At 48.1% G+C, this 17,996-nt stretch overlaps 1 protein-coding gene across 2 annotated transcripts; it reads right to left on the bottom strand.

Moving 5' to 3' along the window:
• Window positions 1–188: 188 nt before the first annotated feature.
• On the bottom strand, window positions 189–16,914 carry MON1B (MON1 homolog B, secretory trafficking associated). Of its 2 annotated transcripts, none has more exons than XM_043898098.1 (6): window positions 16,682–16,914; window positions 16,110–16,267; window positions 12,612–12,932; window positions 11,247–12,066; window positions 10,725–10,872; window positions 189–6,790 (listed from the first exon to the last, which is right to left on the bottom strand). In XM_043898098.1, the coding sequence occupies exons 2-6, from the start codon at window positions 16,255–16,257 to the stop codon at window positions 6,581–6,583; spliced, it is 1,647 nt and encodes a 548-aa protein (XP_043754033.1). In that variant the 5' UTR covers window positions 16,258–16,267; window positions 16,682–16,914; the 3' UTR covers window positions 189–6,580. The 2 variants fall into 2 exon arrangements, with proteins under 2 accessions (XP_043754033.1, XP_043754034.1); XM_043898099.1 differs by lacking the exon at window positions 16,682–16,914 and adding an exon at window positions 16,484–16,601.
• Between the last annotated feature and the right edge of the window lie 1,082 nt (window positions 16,915–17,996).

The raw sequence follows: 17,996 nt of genomic DNA, 5'->3' as shown, positions 1-17,996 counted from the left end.
CAATTCAGAGGAAATATGAGGAATAGGAAAACATGTTAAATGACACAATGGGGATGAAGTCAGCATCATCCAGATGCTGGGAAATTCCACACCCAGGACAACCTGGTTTCTTCAACAAATAAACTGCAAAGAAGGAAAAGAGGGGAAGAGGAACTATAGATTAACAGATGAGACATATAGCAATCAACTCTAATGAAAACAGACTTTATTTAGGTCTTGATTCAAACGTAATTTTGCCACATATATTTCTAGGTACTTTTTAAAGTGAGCCTGTGTTACTTATAACAACGACAAAAAGAGCAAAAATACCAACATCTTAAACTCTTGTAAAATCAGTGAGAAAGGGGCAACTCCCAGTGACTCATTGCTTGCTCTCCTAGAAAAATTAAGCAGAGAAGACGAAAAGACGCTCACAAAACACATATGACAGCCAAAGAGTAAATGAAGAAATGCTTACCCACTTTGGTATACAGTGCAAAGTCCCTCCCTCAAGACCTAAGTTCCTCAGTTACCCTCTGCAAGGCCACCTGCATGACAGGCTATTTATGTGTACTCAGTGATCATTCAAATCACATACAAGCATATGCCCACTTTTCTGATAAAGATTGTGTCATGTCCTAAATGGCATTTCACAGTTTATATCTTTCCTTTTTATTTAAAAAATATTTATTTGTTTGACTGCATCGGTTCTTGTGGCATGCAGGATCTTCAATCTTCATTGCAGCGTTTGCGATCTTTAGTTATGGCATGTGGCATCTTCTTTTTAAGTTGTGGCATGCAGGATCTTCAGTTGCAGCATGTCAACTCTTAGCTGCGGCACATGGGATCTAGTTCCCCGTCTAGGGATCGACTGAACCCAGGCCCCCTGCGTTGGGAACAATGCAGACTTAGCCAGTAGACCGCCGGAGAAGTCCCTGCATTTTTCTATTTGATAATATATATATACTAATGATCTTTTAAAGTTGCCCCCTATTGATGGACACTTAGATTGCTGCTTTTGCTGTTACAAATAATGCCACAGTGACTATCTGTATTAGTTTTCTTGAGAAGCCATAACAGTACCTCTATGTGGGTCTTTCTTTTGTGTCTTTCACCTTAAATTCTATCTTTGTATGTCCAAATTTCCTTCTTCTTATAATGACACCAGTTATTAGATTAGGGTACACCCTTATTCTGCACGACGCTTAACAGAGTCTCAAATGTTTCCAAATAAGGTCACATATTGAAGTTCGAGTGGACATGAATTTTAAGGGGACACAATTCAATCTAATGTAAGATCCTGGTACATTCTTCTTTATGCATGCATGGGAATGTTACTGAATGAATTCCTAGAAGACTACTGGATGGATCAAGGGGCATGTATGTTACTAAATTTGGTAAAGTTGCCCTCCCCCTAGAGGCCCCTGGAAGACTCCTTCCTCACACTATTATCATTCAGATATTTTTTCAACCTTTGTCACTTTTGCCAATCGTATAGGCAAAAACAGTATTTCATTTCAAACTTTCTGGTAGTAAATACCAAAAACTTACTCAACTCCTCTGGATCAGAAATTCCACCTCAAGGCATCTATTTTAGGAAATAATTAAGGATGGTGGGCAAGACTGTTTCATTGTCCATAATCTTAAAATATGGAGGCAACTTAAAGATAGCTTAGTTGATTACAGCACCTTCATAGGCTAAAATTCTTTGCAGCCATTAAAACTCATGCTGTAAATCAGGGGCTGTTAACCTGAGCTTATTAAATTTTGCTGAAATATTTGGTATTATGTTCACTTTCTTTACATCCTTTTTCCTTATATTAGATGTATTCATTTAATTTTGCATTTGAATTTTTAAATTACTTAATAAACAACTGTAGAAGAACAAGGAGTAAAAAGTAAAAGTCTCCTCTCACCAACAGTCCCTTATTCAAGTCACTCCAAGTTTGGGGAAGACACTTAGAGCTTGGTAAGAACTATCACATCTATTGCTTTAATTTTCACTTACCCAAATAACATTCTAAAAACATTCAAGCACTACAGAAATATGTGAAATTAAATGCAACTCCCTTCTCTTCTTAGCTCTAAATCTTATTGTCTTTCTCTGGTTTCACTGGTTGGTATGTCTCCTCTGGATACTTTTAAGTTCTTCAAATAGTCTTAGTATTTGGAATAAAACAACAACAAAAAATTAAATCTACTTTAATAATAAAGGGAGGCGTTTGTGATTACTTGTTTTTAATATTATGAGGATTTCCAAATGCACATGAAATTAGATAGGATACCATGATGAACTCTGGTTTACTCATTGCCCAGATCTAACAATCATTAACATCCACTGATATTTGCTTCAGCTATTGTGTGTGTGTATGTGTGTGCTGAAATATTTTCAAGTAGGTCCCAGACTTCATGACATTTCATCCCTAGATGAAATTAATTAAGAGTCTCAAAAAAACAGTCTCAACTATTAGAAGACATTTTCTTAGATGACTGCAGTTCTAGAGTCTCACCAAGATTAACAATCATCACTAATCATTGGATCATTTATATCACCAAATACCCACAACACATGTGGTTTCCCATGATTGTCCCCATATGTCTCTCACAGCTGGCTTGTTCAACCATTTCTGGGAAAGCTCCATTTTTCCTCTCCACTGCATTTCTAGTCCTAGTCACGCAGTAAGATCATGAGTGATCGGTAAATCCTAGTCATGCAGTAAGATCATGAGTGATCGGTAAATCTTTTAAATAGTTCAAGTAACATCTTGACAAAAATTTTAAAAAAATCAATGTGACAAAACAAAATAGCCTATGGAGTATGAGCCCCTTTGAAACATTTTATTTTGAAATAATTTCAGACGTACATGAAAACTGCAGAAATAGGCCACAGTGCTATCTGCCCCTGTATCAGATTCCACATTTGGGAGCATTTCTGCACACAAATTGCAGGCATCATAACCCACTATTTATTAATATTCCAGTACATATTTCTAATTTATAAGGGAACTCTACCAGTATAACCATCAAAATAGATGTTAATAACTTGACCAATATTAATGTACAATCCCCAGATGCCATTCAACAGTTTTTCCTCTTATATTTTAAAGTTATTCAGTACTACTGGCATTTTCCTTTAAAATTTAAAAAAATGCTTTCACTTCTGTACAACCTCCAAAATTCAAGTCCCTTGTTGAGTCACCAGTTAGGCCTTTAGCCTTCAGACATTTTTCTATGTAACACACATAGAGCTATAATCGTATAACTGAACTGCCTCTTTTTCTTAATTCCAACTTGCTTTCCCTCATAAGAATATGATCCCTATGAAGCTTACTCTGTGTTAACGAATCACGGTGTTCGCCCTTTTTTTTTTTGGCCGTGCTGCACGGCTTGGAGGATCTTAGTTCCCCAACTAAGGATTGAACCGTAGTCACAACAGTTAAAGTGCTGAGTCCTAATTCACTGGACTGTCAGGGAATTCATATAGTCTCCTTTTAAAATTAACTGTAATGAATCAAATTGAAATTTATTTTTTCCTGCCTCTTAAAAAAAAAATGTCCACCACATAGGCATTCCATAATGCGTGAGTATACTTAAAGTTAGCCATTTCCATGATTGTTTCTGCGTTTTGCTGCCATCAACATTCCAATGATCCTGCCTGGTCCACACATCTGTATATTCCATGATTCTCAAGCATGGAGACCAAAGATCAGAAATAGCGTTTTAGATGCTTTGCATATTCTGATAAACTGCCTCCAGCAAAGCCTTTGCTGGCCACTTCTACTATCAAGGCAAAAGAAGTCCTGTTCTGCCAGAGTAATCAATAGCAGATATTTTTCCTGTTCTAAAGCCAATTTGGATGGTTTAGAAATGGCAACTTGATATGCTTTTCAATTTTCTCCATTGCTGGTGAAGTTAATCATAACTTCCTTTTTTAAAAAAAAAATTAAAAATACTAGGGTTTCTTTCCCCCCACGGTGGTAGCTATACTAAGTGCAATAAGGGCAATTTATTGGCATCTTCTTGTTGAAAGCTTGCACTCAACATGAGGCCATAATCTAAGAGAACTCTCAGTGTTATTTCATTATTCATACAATAAAAAAAGAAAAGTGAGCACCTACTTTTGCCAAGTAGGCACTGTTTTAGGTGCTGGGGAAATGGTAATGAATGGTCTGTTCTCAAAAAGCTCACATCCTAGGACAGACAATATTCAAGCACATAATCATTGTTGTCATCTGCACAGATATGTTTGGAAAGATGTAATCCAAAGTGTTTATTATCAGTAAGGTGGTCTAAAGAGTGTGTAGGAAGGTCAGAGATAGATGAAAGGAGGGCAGAGTTGACAACTCTTAATACACAGTGACTGGTACCTGGGCATTCATTATATTTTCTGTGCTTAGGTACATTTTGAAAATGTTTAGTTTAAAAAAAGTGCTAGTGGCATAGCGGGGGATCATTGTCTTAAGACAATTTTCTTCTTTTGCCTAGACTGCAATTTCCAACTCCCTCGAGAACAATTTTGTCTTTCCCCTCACTGGGGTGGGGGTGTTATTATTAACAAAATGCCCGGGAGAAAAGCAGCTCTCTTGAGAGTGGTCATCCACGATTAAGATTTAAGAGGCCATGCAAAGTGTGGCATGTGCTGGGAGGGTGTGAAATGATGATATTGGAATTACTGTTAAGTTTTCTTAGATATGGCAGCAATTGAGTGGGTTTTGTGAGATCGTCCGCCCCTTAATTGTTTGAAAAGATGAATACTGTAGTATTCGATCTATTTAACACACGTAGAACCAATAAAATTGACAAGTTAATCTAGATGCTGAGGCTATACATGTTATTTATCTCCACTTTGTGGTACAGCAGTTTTTAATAATTTTTTTTTTTGTAGTACTGGTACCAGTATTTCATTATTGTAAGGAGACAATGGTCTTCCCTGGTGGCTCAGACGGCAAAGCATTCACCTGCAATGCAGATCCGTTTCCTCCCTGGGTTGGGAAGATCCCTTAGAGAAGGCAACCCACTCCGGTATTCTTGCCTGGAAATCCCCTTAACGAAGGAGTCTGGAGGGCGACAGTCCATGGGGTTGCAAACTCGAACACGACGGAGTGACTACGCGCTGCACTAGGGCAAGGGGACGAAGGTTCCCTCCTTTCGACCCTGGATGCCAGAGGCCCCGTGCCCTCACTACCTTCACCGTCCTCCACGACTTCCGGCGACTTCACTTCCCGAGGCTCCAGCTTCCCCGCCATTTTCCAGCACGCAGCTGATACGCGTGCGCTTTGGTGATTGGTTTGAAAGAAAAAAGAAAAACAATACCACGCGAGGGCAGAAAGGCGGTACAGCATGCACGCGTCCAGTGCGCATGCGTCCAGTGCGTCTCTGCGCATCGGTTGACGCATCAGTTGAAGAGCGACGGGTGATCAGCTCGGCGAAGTGGGCCACCCAGAGATCTCTGAGCGACAGCGCGCACGCGTGCAGCACGAGGCTCCAAGCTCCAGCTTAGCGAAACCTGAGGCAGGACTACGGTCTTGGTTGTTGGGGTGTTGAGTGTTGCACACATGTAAAAATTACAGGCAGGTCTTGCTGTCTCCCTCTCATCTTTGCTTGGGTTGTGTGGTTTGTGAAAGTCTGGGACAACTGTGCGGGTGCTGCGCGGTGGTAGGCAAGTGGTGCAGTCCCCTTTCGTTCACAAATCCTCATTTAACAGCTTATGAGCGGTTAGTTCTCTCCAGCTCATGAATGAATAGAATGGGCCATGGAAGCTAAGTGAATCTGTAAAAATTCTGGATCTCAGTCACTGTGTGAAGTCAGGTACTTTGCCCCGGGTTACATAGGCAGGTAGACGCTGGTCTTCTTATTAGCAGCAGCCAGCACTGATGGGGTCATTTTTTACTGGGTAAAGATGAAGCACATGAAGGGCAAAGGAATGTCCTTGTGGATATCGGTTTTAGGCCTTTTATGTGCAGTTCTCTTTTCTTTTAAAATATCCTCAGGCCATTTCAGGGCACAGACTTGGTCCTACATTTCCAATTCCAGAACCACCGTGGGCCACCAAGGGAGACCTTGGCCAGCCCTAGACACTCTGGGCTGAAATCCCAGGGAGGAGGCAGGCCCCTGACGCAGGACTGAGCATGTGATGTCCAGGAAAGGAGGAGACGGTCCCTGACAGAGGCTGCAACACCATCCAAGTGGAGGAGATGAAGGCAGAGGGAGGGGGAGAGGGAGTCTTAAGGATTTCCCCAGAGGTGGAGGGGCATGAGGGGGCTGGGGAGGCAGCCTGCTCACCTGTGTGCAATCACACTGCCACCCATGTGTCTTTGGTGGGCAGCCCCCCAGAGCCTGCTGCACTGCCCAGGGAGACAGGGACCAGCCACAGGACACGGCAACCCACCCGGGTATTCTTGCCTGGGAAACGCCATGGACAGAGGAGCCTGGTGGGCTACCGTCTGTGGGGTTGCAAAAGAATTGGACGTGACTGAATGAGCACACACAGACATACTGCCGCCACCAGCCCCCCAACCCTGCCCCATTTCCAGGGTGAAGACAGAAGGTAAGAGCCCAAGGTGGTGGTTCTCAACACTGCCCAGTCTGGGAGCTCTGCCTCTCAAGGGCCAGTGAACAAGCCATTGTGGGACGCTTGGTCCGTGGAGGCCACGGGGGCTGCTGGGGGCGTGGAGTACTTGGGTGGGTAACGAATGAAGAGCCGATCCTCCTCTTTCTTCACCCAACGCAGGAGTTTGGTTACTGCGAGGATGGCGCCTGCCTTGGTCACCAGGGGGCTGAGGCAGGTATACAGTTCAAATTTGGAGGTCACCTGCGGGGTTGAGAGGAGAGAGAGTCAGCTGGTCCCGGGCTGGCCAAGCTCAGTGCTGTCCATCCTACCCTAGCCCCGTACCTGCCTCCTGTTTAGAAAATGTACCTGGTAGCAGCTCCAACCTGGTCACTGGGCTAAAGCAGGTAAGTGGATGCTACTCTATCATGACTGGGCCGGGGGATCAGCTGGATCTAGTGGCTTCAACTGGGTGGTGTGTGTGTGTGTGTGTGTGTGTGTGTGTGTGTGTGTGTGTGTGTGTGTGTGTGTGTGTGTGTGTACACTCTCTGGACCTCAGCCGGGGAATCAGCTGGATCTAGTGGCTTCAACTGGGTGGTGTGTGTGTGTGTGTGTGTGTGTGTGTGTGTGTGTGTGTGTGTGTGTGTGTGTGTGTGTGTGTGTGTACGTACACTCTCTGGACCTCAGCCGGGGAATCAGCTGGATCTAGTGGCTTCAACTGGGTGGTGTGTGTGTGTGTGTGTGTGTGTGTGTGTGTGTGTGTGTACACTCTCTGGACCTCAGCCGGGGAATCAGCTGGATCTAGTGGCTTCAACTGGGTGGTGTGTGTGTGTGTGTGTGTGTACACTCTCTGGACCTCAGCCGGGGAATCAGCTGGATCTAGTGGCTTCAACTGGGTGGTGTGTGTGTGTGTGTGTGTGTGTGTGTGTGTGTGTGTGTGTGTGTGTGTGTGTGTGTGTGTGTGTACACTCTCTGGACCTCAGCCGGGGAATCAGCTGGATCTAGTGGCTTCAACTGGGTGGTGTGTGTGTGTGTGTGTGTGTGTGTGTGTGTGTGTGTGTACGTACACTCTCTGGACCTCAGCCGGGGAATCAGCTGGATCTAGTGGCTTCAACTGGGTGGTGTGTGTGTGTGTGTGTGTGTGTGTACACTCTCTGGACCTCAGCCGGGGGATCAGCTGGATCTAGTGGCTTCAACTGGGTGGTGTGTGTGTGTGTGTGTGTGTACACTCTCTGGACCTCAGCCGGGGAATCAGCTGGATCTAGTGGCTTCAACTGGGTGGTGTGTGTGTGTGTGTGTGTGTGTGTGTGTGTGTGTGTGTGTGTGTGTGTGTGTGTGTACACTCTCTGGACCTCAGCCGGGGAATCAGCTGGATCTAGTGGCTTCAACTGGGTGGTGTGTGTGTGTGTGTGTGTGTGTGTGTGTGTGTGTGTGTGTGTGTGTGTGTACACTCTCTGGACCTCAGCCGGGGAATCAGCTGGATCTAGTGGCTTCAACTGGGTGGTGTGTGTGTGTGTGTGTGTGTGTGTGTGTGTGTGTGTGTGCACTCTCTGGACCTCAGCCGGGGGATCAGCTGGATCTAGTGGCTTCAACTGGGTGGTGTGGGGGTGTGTGTGTGTGTGTGTGTGTGTGTGTGTGTGTGTGTGTGTGTGTGTGTGTGTACACTCTCTGGACCTCAGCGTGTGTGTGTGTGTGTGTGTGTGTGTGTGTGTACACTCTCTGGACCTCAGCCGGGGGATCAGCTGGATCTAGTGGCTTCAACTGGGTGGGGTGTGTGTGTGTGTGTGTGTGTGTACACTCTCTGGACCTCAGTTCACTCATCTGTGGACTGGAGACAGTGACAACAGTGCTTAACGTGTAATGAGTAATTGTTGTATACAAAGTCCTGTTTTAAGTTCCACACACTTATGTTTTTATCATCTGTAGGCTGGGTGTAATATGAGGATTAATCCAACTTAATCTTCATGCCAACCTGAGAGGCTTGCGGACCCGGTCACCAGCACCTTTCCACAGCACCTCTTCGTTCTCCCCTCACTCCTGCTCCAGCCACTCTAGCCCCTGCCTGCTGTTCCTCAGACACAGCCGGGCCCACCTCACCTCACGGCACTCCACATCCTCTCCCTCTGTTCCTCGCGATACCCACATGCCCTGTGACCGCCCCCTGCACTTAGATGGCACTTCCTGACCACCTGATTTAAAATCCTGGGACTACCCGATCCTGGCGTTGAAATACCATCCTCTACTAAAAGGTTCAAGGACCCCCTGGACAGATGGTGGATTTCAGGACAGGCACAGACAAAGTACAAAATAGGCTTGGACTGTCTTAGGCCAGGAAGTAAGAAGTACTTAAGCAGTGATACAGACGTGTCAAAAAGACACAGGGGGAGGACTTCCTGGCGGTCCAGTGGTTCATACTCCACCACAGGGAACATGGGTTTGATCCCTGGTCAGGGAACTAAGATCCCACATGCCCACACAGAGCAGTCAAAAAATTTATTTAAAGAAAAAAAAAGGAAAAAGATATAGGGGCCAGTCTGCCTAATCTAGGGCTTCCACTGACTAAATAAGAGAGAGTTTGAGCACAAAAATAAAAGACAGGAAAAGATTCTAGCTCACTGAATTCAAGAAAAATCCATGACATGCAATTTAAAATTCAACAAATAAACAGGAGCAGGGAAAGCTCTTCCATACAGCAGAATCTTGACCAATAAACATAGACGTTAGGATGAAATGAGAAAAATCACCATATGGTAAATGCCAGAGAAACAGCTGTCACAGGCAAAAATCATTCATGGATATTAAAATTAGTGGATGAAAATATGGTGAAAAAGAGAACACTGACCTAATCACCACAAGATACTGACTAATTACAAACGGTGAAAAGGCTGACTACAAAGTGGAGAAACCTGGCAGATACCACCTTAATGAAGTGAACAGAAGTCGTGTCAACAATGGGACACAGTGATGTCGTGGTCCTCCTGATCCGACACAGAGGACACAACATCACTCCTGTGAGAGGCTTGCTCAAGATGCATGACCTGACACAACATTATTAGAAGAAAACAACTTGATGGCCATTCTACAAACCAACTGGATGGTACTTCTAAAAATTCCCAGGTCGTGAAAGACAAAAAAGACCAAGGGAATGTTCCAGAATAAATGAGACTAGGATGACACAATCAATCTGAACATGTGCTCCTGGACTGGATCCTGGGCCAGTGAAAGGACATGAGTGGGACGACTGGTGAAGTTTGAATGAAGCCGGTGGATAAGCTGTGATTGCACTGATGTTAATTCCCTGATTTTGATGAGTTCCTCTGATTATGTTAACATCTGAAGAAACTAGGTCAAAGACCTACTTCACATAATTTTTTGCAACTTCTTTGTGAGTTTAAAGTTGCTTGAAAATGAAAACAAAAAAAAATATTTTAATAAAATTCTCAGCTTAGAATAATGTCTGATACATAACAGACATGCAATAAATGAGTTTAAAAATGTGCACTAAATGTCAGAATCTAAGGGAAGTGCCATCTCCAATGGAGTCACATTGACCAAACCCCCTGCATAGCTGACTTTTAATAGAAGTGTGGACAGCAGCCCTGAAGAGACCCCGGGGAAGGATACCCCAAGTGGAAGGCACAGAATGGAACCAAGCCTATAGTGCTCAAGTGCTGGGGACACACAGAGTCAAAGCTCAACCTCCCACGACCACAGAGGGCGGGGCTGATGTGAAATTGACAGGCAAAGTGATCATAGTTAATGGGACCCCCTGAGAGGGGAAGGCACTCTACTGGTGGTTAATGAGGGAATAGTCAATAGGAGGATGAGTCTAAGAGGTTTCAGACAGGAGGCTGATGGGATTCAGAGACATGCGGGAAACTTCCCTGGTGGTCCAGTCACTAAGACTCTGTGCTGCCCATGCTGGGGACCCAGATTCGGTCCCGGGGCAGGGAACTAGATCCCACAGGCCACAGCTAAAGAAAGATTCTGCATGCCACAGCAAAGACCCAGCACAGCCAAGTAAATATTTAAAAACAAAGACAGGCGGAGCGACAGGGACAGTGTTGGATATAAAACCACAGCCCAGGCAAAGGTGTGGTGTGCCTGAAGGAGGCTGCTGTGGCTGGAGGGAACACAGTGGAGGGAAAGAAGGCTTGCAGTGCGGGAATCAACTCCTTCAGAGCCCAGCTCAACTCACCCAGGCCAGAAGGGTCTCCCTCTCAGCCACGTGGTAGATGAGGCGCAGCGGCCGGGAGGCGCTGTGCAGCCGGGCGTGCAGGCGGTGGTACAGGTCAGACAGGCGCTGTCGCTCCTCCTCTCTGCTGTAGGGGGCCTCCAGCTCGGGGCTGCAGTGACGGAGGAGAGTGGGGGACTGGGTCAGTCTAGAGCTCTCTCGGCTGGCCCATCTCCCCTCTGTCTAGGGAGTTCAATAGAAGTTAGGGAGCTGAGCCTCCTCCCCCATTAGCCTGGAGGTTTCTTAGGGCCTAACCTTCCCATCAAACATGGGGATTCCTGGAGTCCTGGGGAGTTCCTCTCCATCAGGACAGGGGACTTCTGGGGGCTGGAGGCTGGGACTCCCACATCAGGCAGAGACCCATTCTACTGCATTTCTAGACAGCACGGCCGGCTCTGTCTCCAGAGTCTTGTCTGTTGAGCGGCTGAACCTTCCAGTTAGATAAGCCTCCCCACCCAGCCAATTGCCCACAGGGGCAGAGCCCACCTGGTAAACTGGGGCAGCTGGCGGTGATGGTCAGGGATGTCCAGTGGCTTATAGAGGAAGTGCCGGAGGCCGGGAGCACCCACAGCCTGCACACTGTAGGCCGAGGCACTGGCCGATGCAGCATTCGAGAAGCTGGCAGCCTCCCTGAGGGCACGCATGGCTCCAAGCGAGTGCATGCCTTCTTCGACCAGGCGCCGGCAGGTGGCCATGTCATGGAAGGCCTCGGGGTCGGTGCCCAGCAGCAGCAGGCAGACGGGCATGGCGTCCAGGCGGGCCACGTAGGCATAGAAGAAACCATCAGGATTGAAGCGAGGCAGGCACACAGGCGCCCAGGCCTCGCCCGCGGCGAAGGCCGGCGCCCCCACCCAGTCCAGCAGCAACTGCAGGTCGGCGGGGTCCAGCCGGCACTCGGCCAGCACCGTCCGCTCCTGGGCGGCTGTCACCAGGCGACCGCCCACCGCCAGGACCGAGAGGGCCAGGCCGGGCGCCGTGCAGCGTCGGAGCAGCGCGCCCAGCGCATCCCGCAGCGGGCGAGCCAGAGGCACGCAGCGCACGGCGCCCAGCAGCAGGGCCCCCGGGTCCCGCTCCATGCTGTCCAGAAGTCGGTCCAGGGTGCGCTCCGAGCCGGCCAGCAGGCGGCGGAGATCGTAGTTCTGCTTGCGCGCAAAGATGCGGGCCACACTGGCGCGCGTCAGGGTGCTCACGATCTGTGCGTGCACGGCCAGCAGCTCCCCACGCAGCTGGGCGGCTGACTGAGGAGTCCTTGACACGGCCACCAGCAGCAGCGGGCCCTGCTGTAGGAACACCAGCTTGTGGTCCTCTGGGGGAGGGAAGGGACGGTCGAGGGAGATGGGTCAGTGGTGACACGAGGGGGTCACGTGGGGCTCTTCCACCCTTCCCCCTGAAAGGCACACACAATTGGTCCAAGCCCACTCTGTCACTCCAGGGGCACCAGGACTAGGGTAAGGACAAACTGGGGGAGTTGGGACATTTGCAGAGATATGATGGGATGGTTAAGAATCAGGCATACAGCATGTGGTGGGGAAGATGGAGAAAGCAAAACTAACAGAGGTGGAAAAACACCCAACTCACACAGCCCCCACCCTCAGGCTCTCAGGCAACAAGGAAGTATCCAGCCAGTTACTTACATCCCAGTGAGTTGATCAATCAGAACTCAGCAGGGTAAACAGACAGATAGACCCCCTGGACAGATGCCTGGCCAGCTTCCACACACACTGACTCACTCCTAACTAGCTCCTAGGGGACCTGTAGTCCCCTAGGCAGGCAGCCAGCCAGACAGACCTCCTCCCAGACAGCCAAGGTCCCAGTCACTGTCGCCTGCCTGCTTCCTGCCCCTGTGCTCACCAGCATAGATGGCGCGAATGGCATCTCCTGCGCTCTGCACGAAGGACACCAGGGCTGTCATCACACCCATGGTGGTCGACAGGGCTTCCACGCTGCCATACCTCGAGTAGATGGGTTTGCCCGCCTCACTCAGCACAAACACGTGCTTCCGTTTGCTGCGCCAGTCCTCATCGCTCGGGTCCCCGCCCGGGCCCCCTAAGCCAGTCTCAGGGCAGCCCAGAGGACTGCCCTCGGAGGCCGCGGGGCTCCAGAGCCCACAGGTGCATGATGGAGCCTCTGACTGGAGCAGCAGGCTAGGTGACTGGTCCTTGGTCTTGGATCCTGAAAGGGAGCCTCCAGTAAGTCATCTGCCTGTGGACCCCCCCAACCCCATGTGTCCACAGAATTAACAAATCCCTAGCAGCCCTGCAGTGATCCCTGCCACTGACACACACCTCCAGGTGTCTCCTCTGCCCCTCAATGACATCTACTAACACTTAGGTTTCAATGACCTCCCCTGCAAAAAACTCCAATAAGCCCATCTAACTTTCATTACCGAACCCTCTATTTCCCTACCAAATAATTATTCCCCTTTCAATAACTGCCATTCCCAAGTTTGCAAAGCACCCCAACACCTGTGAATAATCATTAATATCTTCATCTTCAGTGAACCCCCATTTAATCTGACCCCTCATTTACTCTCCTGACATCCGCTCATTACTTAATGGCCTCCATTATACCTACTAACAGCTGTGTCAGCAGTTATGCACCCCTCACTACCCTAACCCCTTATTTATTCTCACTGATGTCCACTGATCCTAAGGACACTAGTGACTCTCCTGGTCACCCATTTATATTCTTGGGGAAGACCACTAATTCTCCCAAAGACTGCTATGATTATCCACTAACATCCAGATCTTTAGCACTCCCCCAACTTCCTATTTGTTCCCACTGCTGCTTGGTAACATTCCAGTGACCCTACATTAACATAACTAACACCTAGATCTTCAATGACCTTCAATGACTGCCCCAACCCACAATTTAATCTACTCCATGTCCACTGCATTCCCAACAATGACCACCATTGACCTCCACTAACAGCCAAGACTTCCAATGACCTCTACTGACTTGCCTGACCTTTATTCTCATTGATATGACTCCCCTTTATCCTCACTGATATCCACCCCCTCCCTACAATAACCACCGTAAAAATATACACTAACACAGAGGACTTGAATGACCTCTATTGCCCTTCCCCATGACCATCATTAACATTCAACAGTGAAATCCACAATTTCATTGCCCTCTACTGACTACCCTCCCATTTATTTTAGTCAATGTCCACTGATCCCCACTGACAACCCCTATTATCCACTGGCAACTATGTATCAATACTTTTCCCATAAAATCCCAATGACCTCATATTCCCTCGATCTCTCAAGGACAGTCCCCAATTACCTCCTCCCAATACATGCAAATACTTCCCAAGTTCTCAAAGACAACCACCCTTACTGATTTTCAGTAATGTTCAATGATCCTTCCCAACGACCCCATCAACATCCACTAATTCCGAAGTTGTCAATGAGCACTCATTCCCCAATGATTTCTGCTAATCCTCCACTTTATACCACTACATATACACTGGGGTCTTTAAAGATCTTCCTACTGGTCCTCTGACTCTCTAATTGTCTCACTGATGTCCACTGTCTCCCCAACAATGATCACCGTTAAATCCACTAAGATCTGGCTCCTTAAAGATTCCCTCCAACAATTGCCATCAACTCCTCAAAGATGTAAATACTCTTGAGTGTCCACTGGCCTCCACAGATCCCCTTTCCCACTTCAGTAATTTAAAGCCCCCAAACTAACTTTAAAGCCCCCCAGACTAACTTCTAAATAGTCCCCCTTTGACCATATTAGGGCTTCCCTTGTGGCTCAGCTGGTAAAGAATCCACCTGCAACGCGGGAGATCTGGGTTCGATCCCTGGGTTGGGAAGATCCCCTGGAGAAGGGAAAGGTTGTCGGGAGCCGCCGGGATGCACCCAATCCGTGACAAGGTCACGGGATGAGAGAGGAACCTGCAAGGCAGCTCTTCCCCTTGGGGTTGTCCTGGGGGCCCGGTATGTCCCTTTCCTCTTTCTGTCTTACTGTTGTTGGACTTTCTATTAATTTTTGGAAACGTAATATATAGTGATCAGGCCTCCCTGGAAAAGTTCAAGTCTATTTAGAAATGCTCATGATTGCTCTGGCTCAGGATACAACCATAAACATCAAGTCAAAAAGGAAAAGGCCACAGGCATAGTTTGGCTGCTTGCTTAAAAGATTATAATGTTCTAGAATAGAAAAGAGTAGAGGCATTTAGATTTAGAAGTAGATGTACTGCTTCAGTTTACTTGCTCCTTAGTTGAGAGGGTTTTCATTATTGCTATTTCCTTGCTATTTGTCCATTGTTTCCCTTCCTTTAAATAACATGGAATATTATGGCTATTTTTGCAGTTACATAGGATTTCAATAGAAGATTTATATTAACCAGCTTCACTGCCATTACCTCACCATTAATAGAGGTGTTTTGCTGCTTCATAGTTAATCATTGTAGACTGAGGTTTTGTAGTTTCAGGTAAAGAAAAATATCAGGGCTTTCATATGGTACTATTCTCAGAAATGTCAAACATGTTTGTGTAGCCCTTCCCATGTATTGTTTTATTGTCCAAAGAATTCATAATATACCTGAAATTTGTGGAACATTGTTTTTGTTAGAGTGAAAATGTTAGGCCATTGAGGCAAGAAGACTAATGTATGGGACATTCAAGAAAAAACCCTGTAATCGGAAATGTTCTAGATGAATACATAGGAGAAAAACATGGGGAAGAAAAATATTGACAGAAGCACAAAACCAGTATCTGATGTAATATGTGGTGACTTGAGGGGGACGTAATGTTCATTCTATAAAAACTGAGCTGTCCTAAAAATAAAAAAAGCTTTTTCTTCCACGCAACCTTCTGTGTGTGTCTGTCTCCTTCCTTGTCGACGCCACTCATCCCTTGGGTACTCCTGGACCCGCTGGGGCTGGACTCCAGCAAAAGGCTACCCACTCCAGTATTCTGGCCTGGAGAATTCCATGGACTGAATGTTTAGTCCATGGGGTCGCAAAGAGTCGGACAGGACTGAGTGACTTTCACTTTCCCTGACCATATTAACTTTCTTTTGGTCATCATTGATCTAAACAGCATAAACCCCCAGGGTCCCTCTCTAACCCCAATGGATCCCTTTCTGATTCTTCAATGGCCTATGTTCACACCACCTCCCCAGCGAACATCCATTGACACTCGCTTATTTCCTTTTCACTCCTCAATTATTTAAACTACAACTTGAGCCCACAATGACTTCCCACTGACCCAAAGTATGGTTTAAACTACTTCCCCGAGTCCCAAAGACTCCTCTTTGGGCCCCCAAGAACCTTCTCCAAGGATAACACCTCCTAGGAATTCCTTCCAGGACCCTAGTGAAGGGAATGTATACCTGCTGTCTCCAAGCTTGCATCTCCAGGATCGGGCAAGTCCCTGTGAACCCCTCCACCGTCTTCAGCCTCCTCACTGGGGAACCGCATCTCCTCCAAGTCCTCCGCATCCCCAGGGGCGGGGGCAGCAGTGTCTCCTCCGGCCTCCATCTGCACATCCCTGTGGGGGAGGGGGGATGGAGGGTGACCGGCAGCAAAAGAAACTTCTTTAAAGCTTTTACTCAGCCTGGCCTCCTTGCACACACGCCTGGGGCTCGTTCTCCCCTGGCGTTTCAACAGGATGAAACATTCAAAAACACGACCACATACTTGCAGCCTCCAACACTTCCCGCAAAGGAAGGCTCTACCGCCTCAGCAAATAAAGATATACAAACACCTGTTTTAACTCTGCATCTCAATTGGCCAGGTACCATTAGTTCCCGTAGTCCCGGAAGCACCACACTTCCGGGTGTGGCTGCCGTCCTGCCACACTTCCGGATGCGACGCCGCTCGGAAGGTACTTCCGGCTGCGGAGCTTTAGTCGCCCTTCGGGCGCCGGACCCCTCCTTTCCGCCTCCCACTCGTGTTCCCTTACCGTTGAAGAGGCCCGCGCTGCTCCTGGGTCTACGACGGATTTGGCCGGCCCGGACTGCACTCACTCCCACCGCGAGGGCACGTGTGGCTACAACTGGGGTGAAATGGGCCCACTTCTCGTGCGAAAGCCGCCGGCGTGAGGGGGGCGCGGCTCGCGCTCAGCCAATCCGGAGTACGGAAGGCGGGCTGCCTCGCCTGTGGCCCAATGTAGCGAAGCCGGTCCCCTCAGGTCGTCCCGCCCCATTCCGTCTGAGAAGTGTCTCCACAGAAACCTTGCGTCAGGTCGCTGTTGGACCCGCCCATCCCTTGACTGACATTTCTCCGGACCCAATGGAAGGCTGGGGCCTATTCCTCTCTGCCCTGGAGTAAGCTCGCAGCCTAAGTCTTGATAGATGGGGCGCTCCAGAATGGAGGAAACTTCATCCTCCGTTATCCTCCAGGAAAGGCAGGGGCAGGAAGGTGGAGTGGACACTGGACAGAGAGAAAATGCTTGACGGACAGGGGCCGCCCGCAATCGGAGTGCCGTGCGCAGGCTGGCCAACTTAAGGGGTTCGGTTGCCAAGGCGAAAGGCGGGCCTCTCAGAGGCAAGAAGTTTTCGTGGGTGTCTGGGGATTCAGGCAGCCTAAGGGCTTGGCGGCCTCTGGAAAAAGGGAAGCTCGTGGCGCAGAGGGGTGAGTTTGCGAAGGCAATGTGTAGGCTGACCAGGCCCTGCCCAAACCCGCGAAAGGCGGAGCTGACCTCACTTCCGAGGATGGGGCTCTGTGGGCGAGACTATGCAGGTTAGGAGCCCAGGCCTAACCCGGGCGCTTGTGGGCGTGCCTTTGGCAGACTCCTGATTCCTCCTTGACCTCATCAAAGCTTGATCATCACCTTCTTTGCTGGCTTTTTTGCAGCTTGGGCAGCTAACCAGTCGCCCTCTGTTGTATGAGTTTTACCCTTTTGGTGGCCTTATGGCCACTTGGGAGGGCTTATGGACCGCTTCTAATAGTGACAGGATTTCAGAGGTATGCTTTCTGTCAACGGTTTGACTGAGGAGCCCCTATTCTTTCCAGATTGCCCGTGAGTGTGCACCAGGGAGAATGCACAGTGAGAGTGTGTGTGTATATTTACTCCCTTGTCTTCAGTGCTTAGTAGGGATTTTGTCAGAGCGATGATTTCTGGTCCATGAAGCTGCTTCCATCCCTGATCAGTCCCACATGAGGCTCAGTGGAGGGTTGGTACGTTAAGTTCCGTCTGCTACGGTACACTAGCTCAATGACGTGTAGGCAGTTGTGCATTGAGGGGTGTGAAGCATCAATCAGGAACAATGTGGCTG

The sequence above is a fragment of the Cervus elaphus genome, chromosome 4 (assembly GCF_910594005.1).
Source record: "Cervus elaphus chromosome 4, mCerEla1.1, whole genome shotgun sequence".
Classification (NCBI taxonomy): Eukaryota; Metazoa; Chordata; class Mammalia; order Artiodactyla; family Cervidae; genus Cervus; species Cervus elaphus.
The sequence above is the reverse complement of the archived record's forward strand: the minus strand, read 5'-3'. Positions and strand labels throughout refer to the sequence as shown.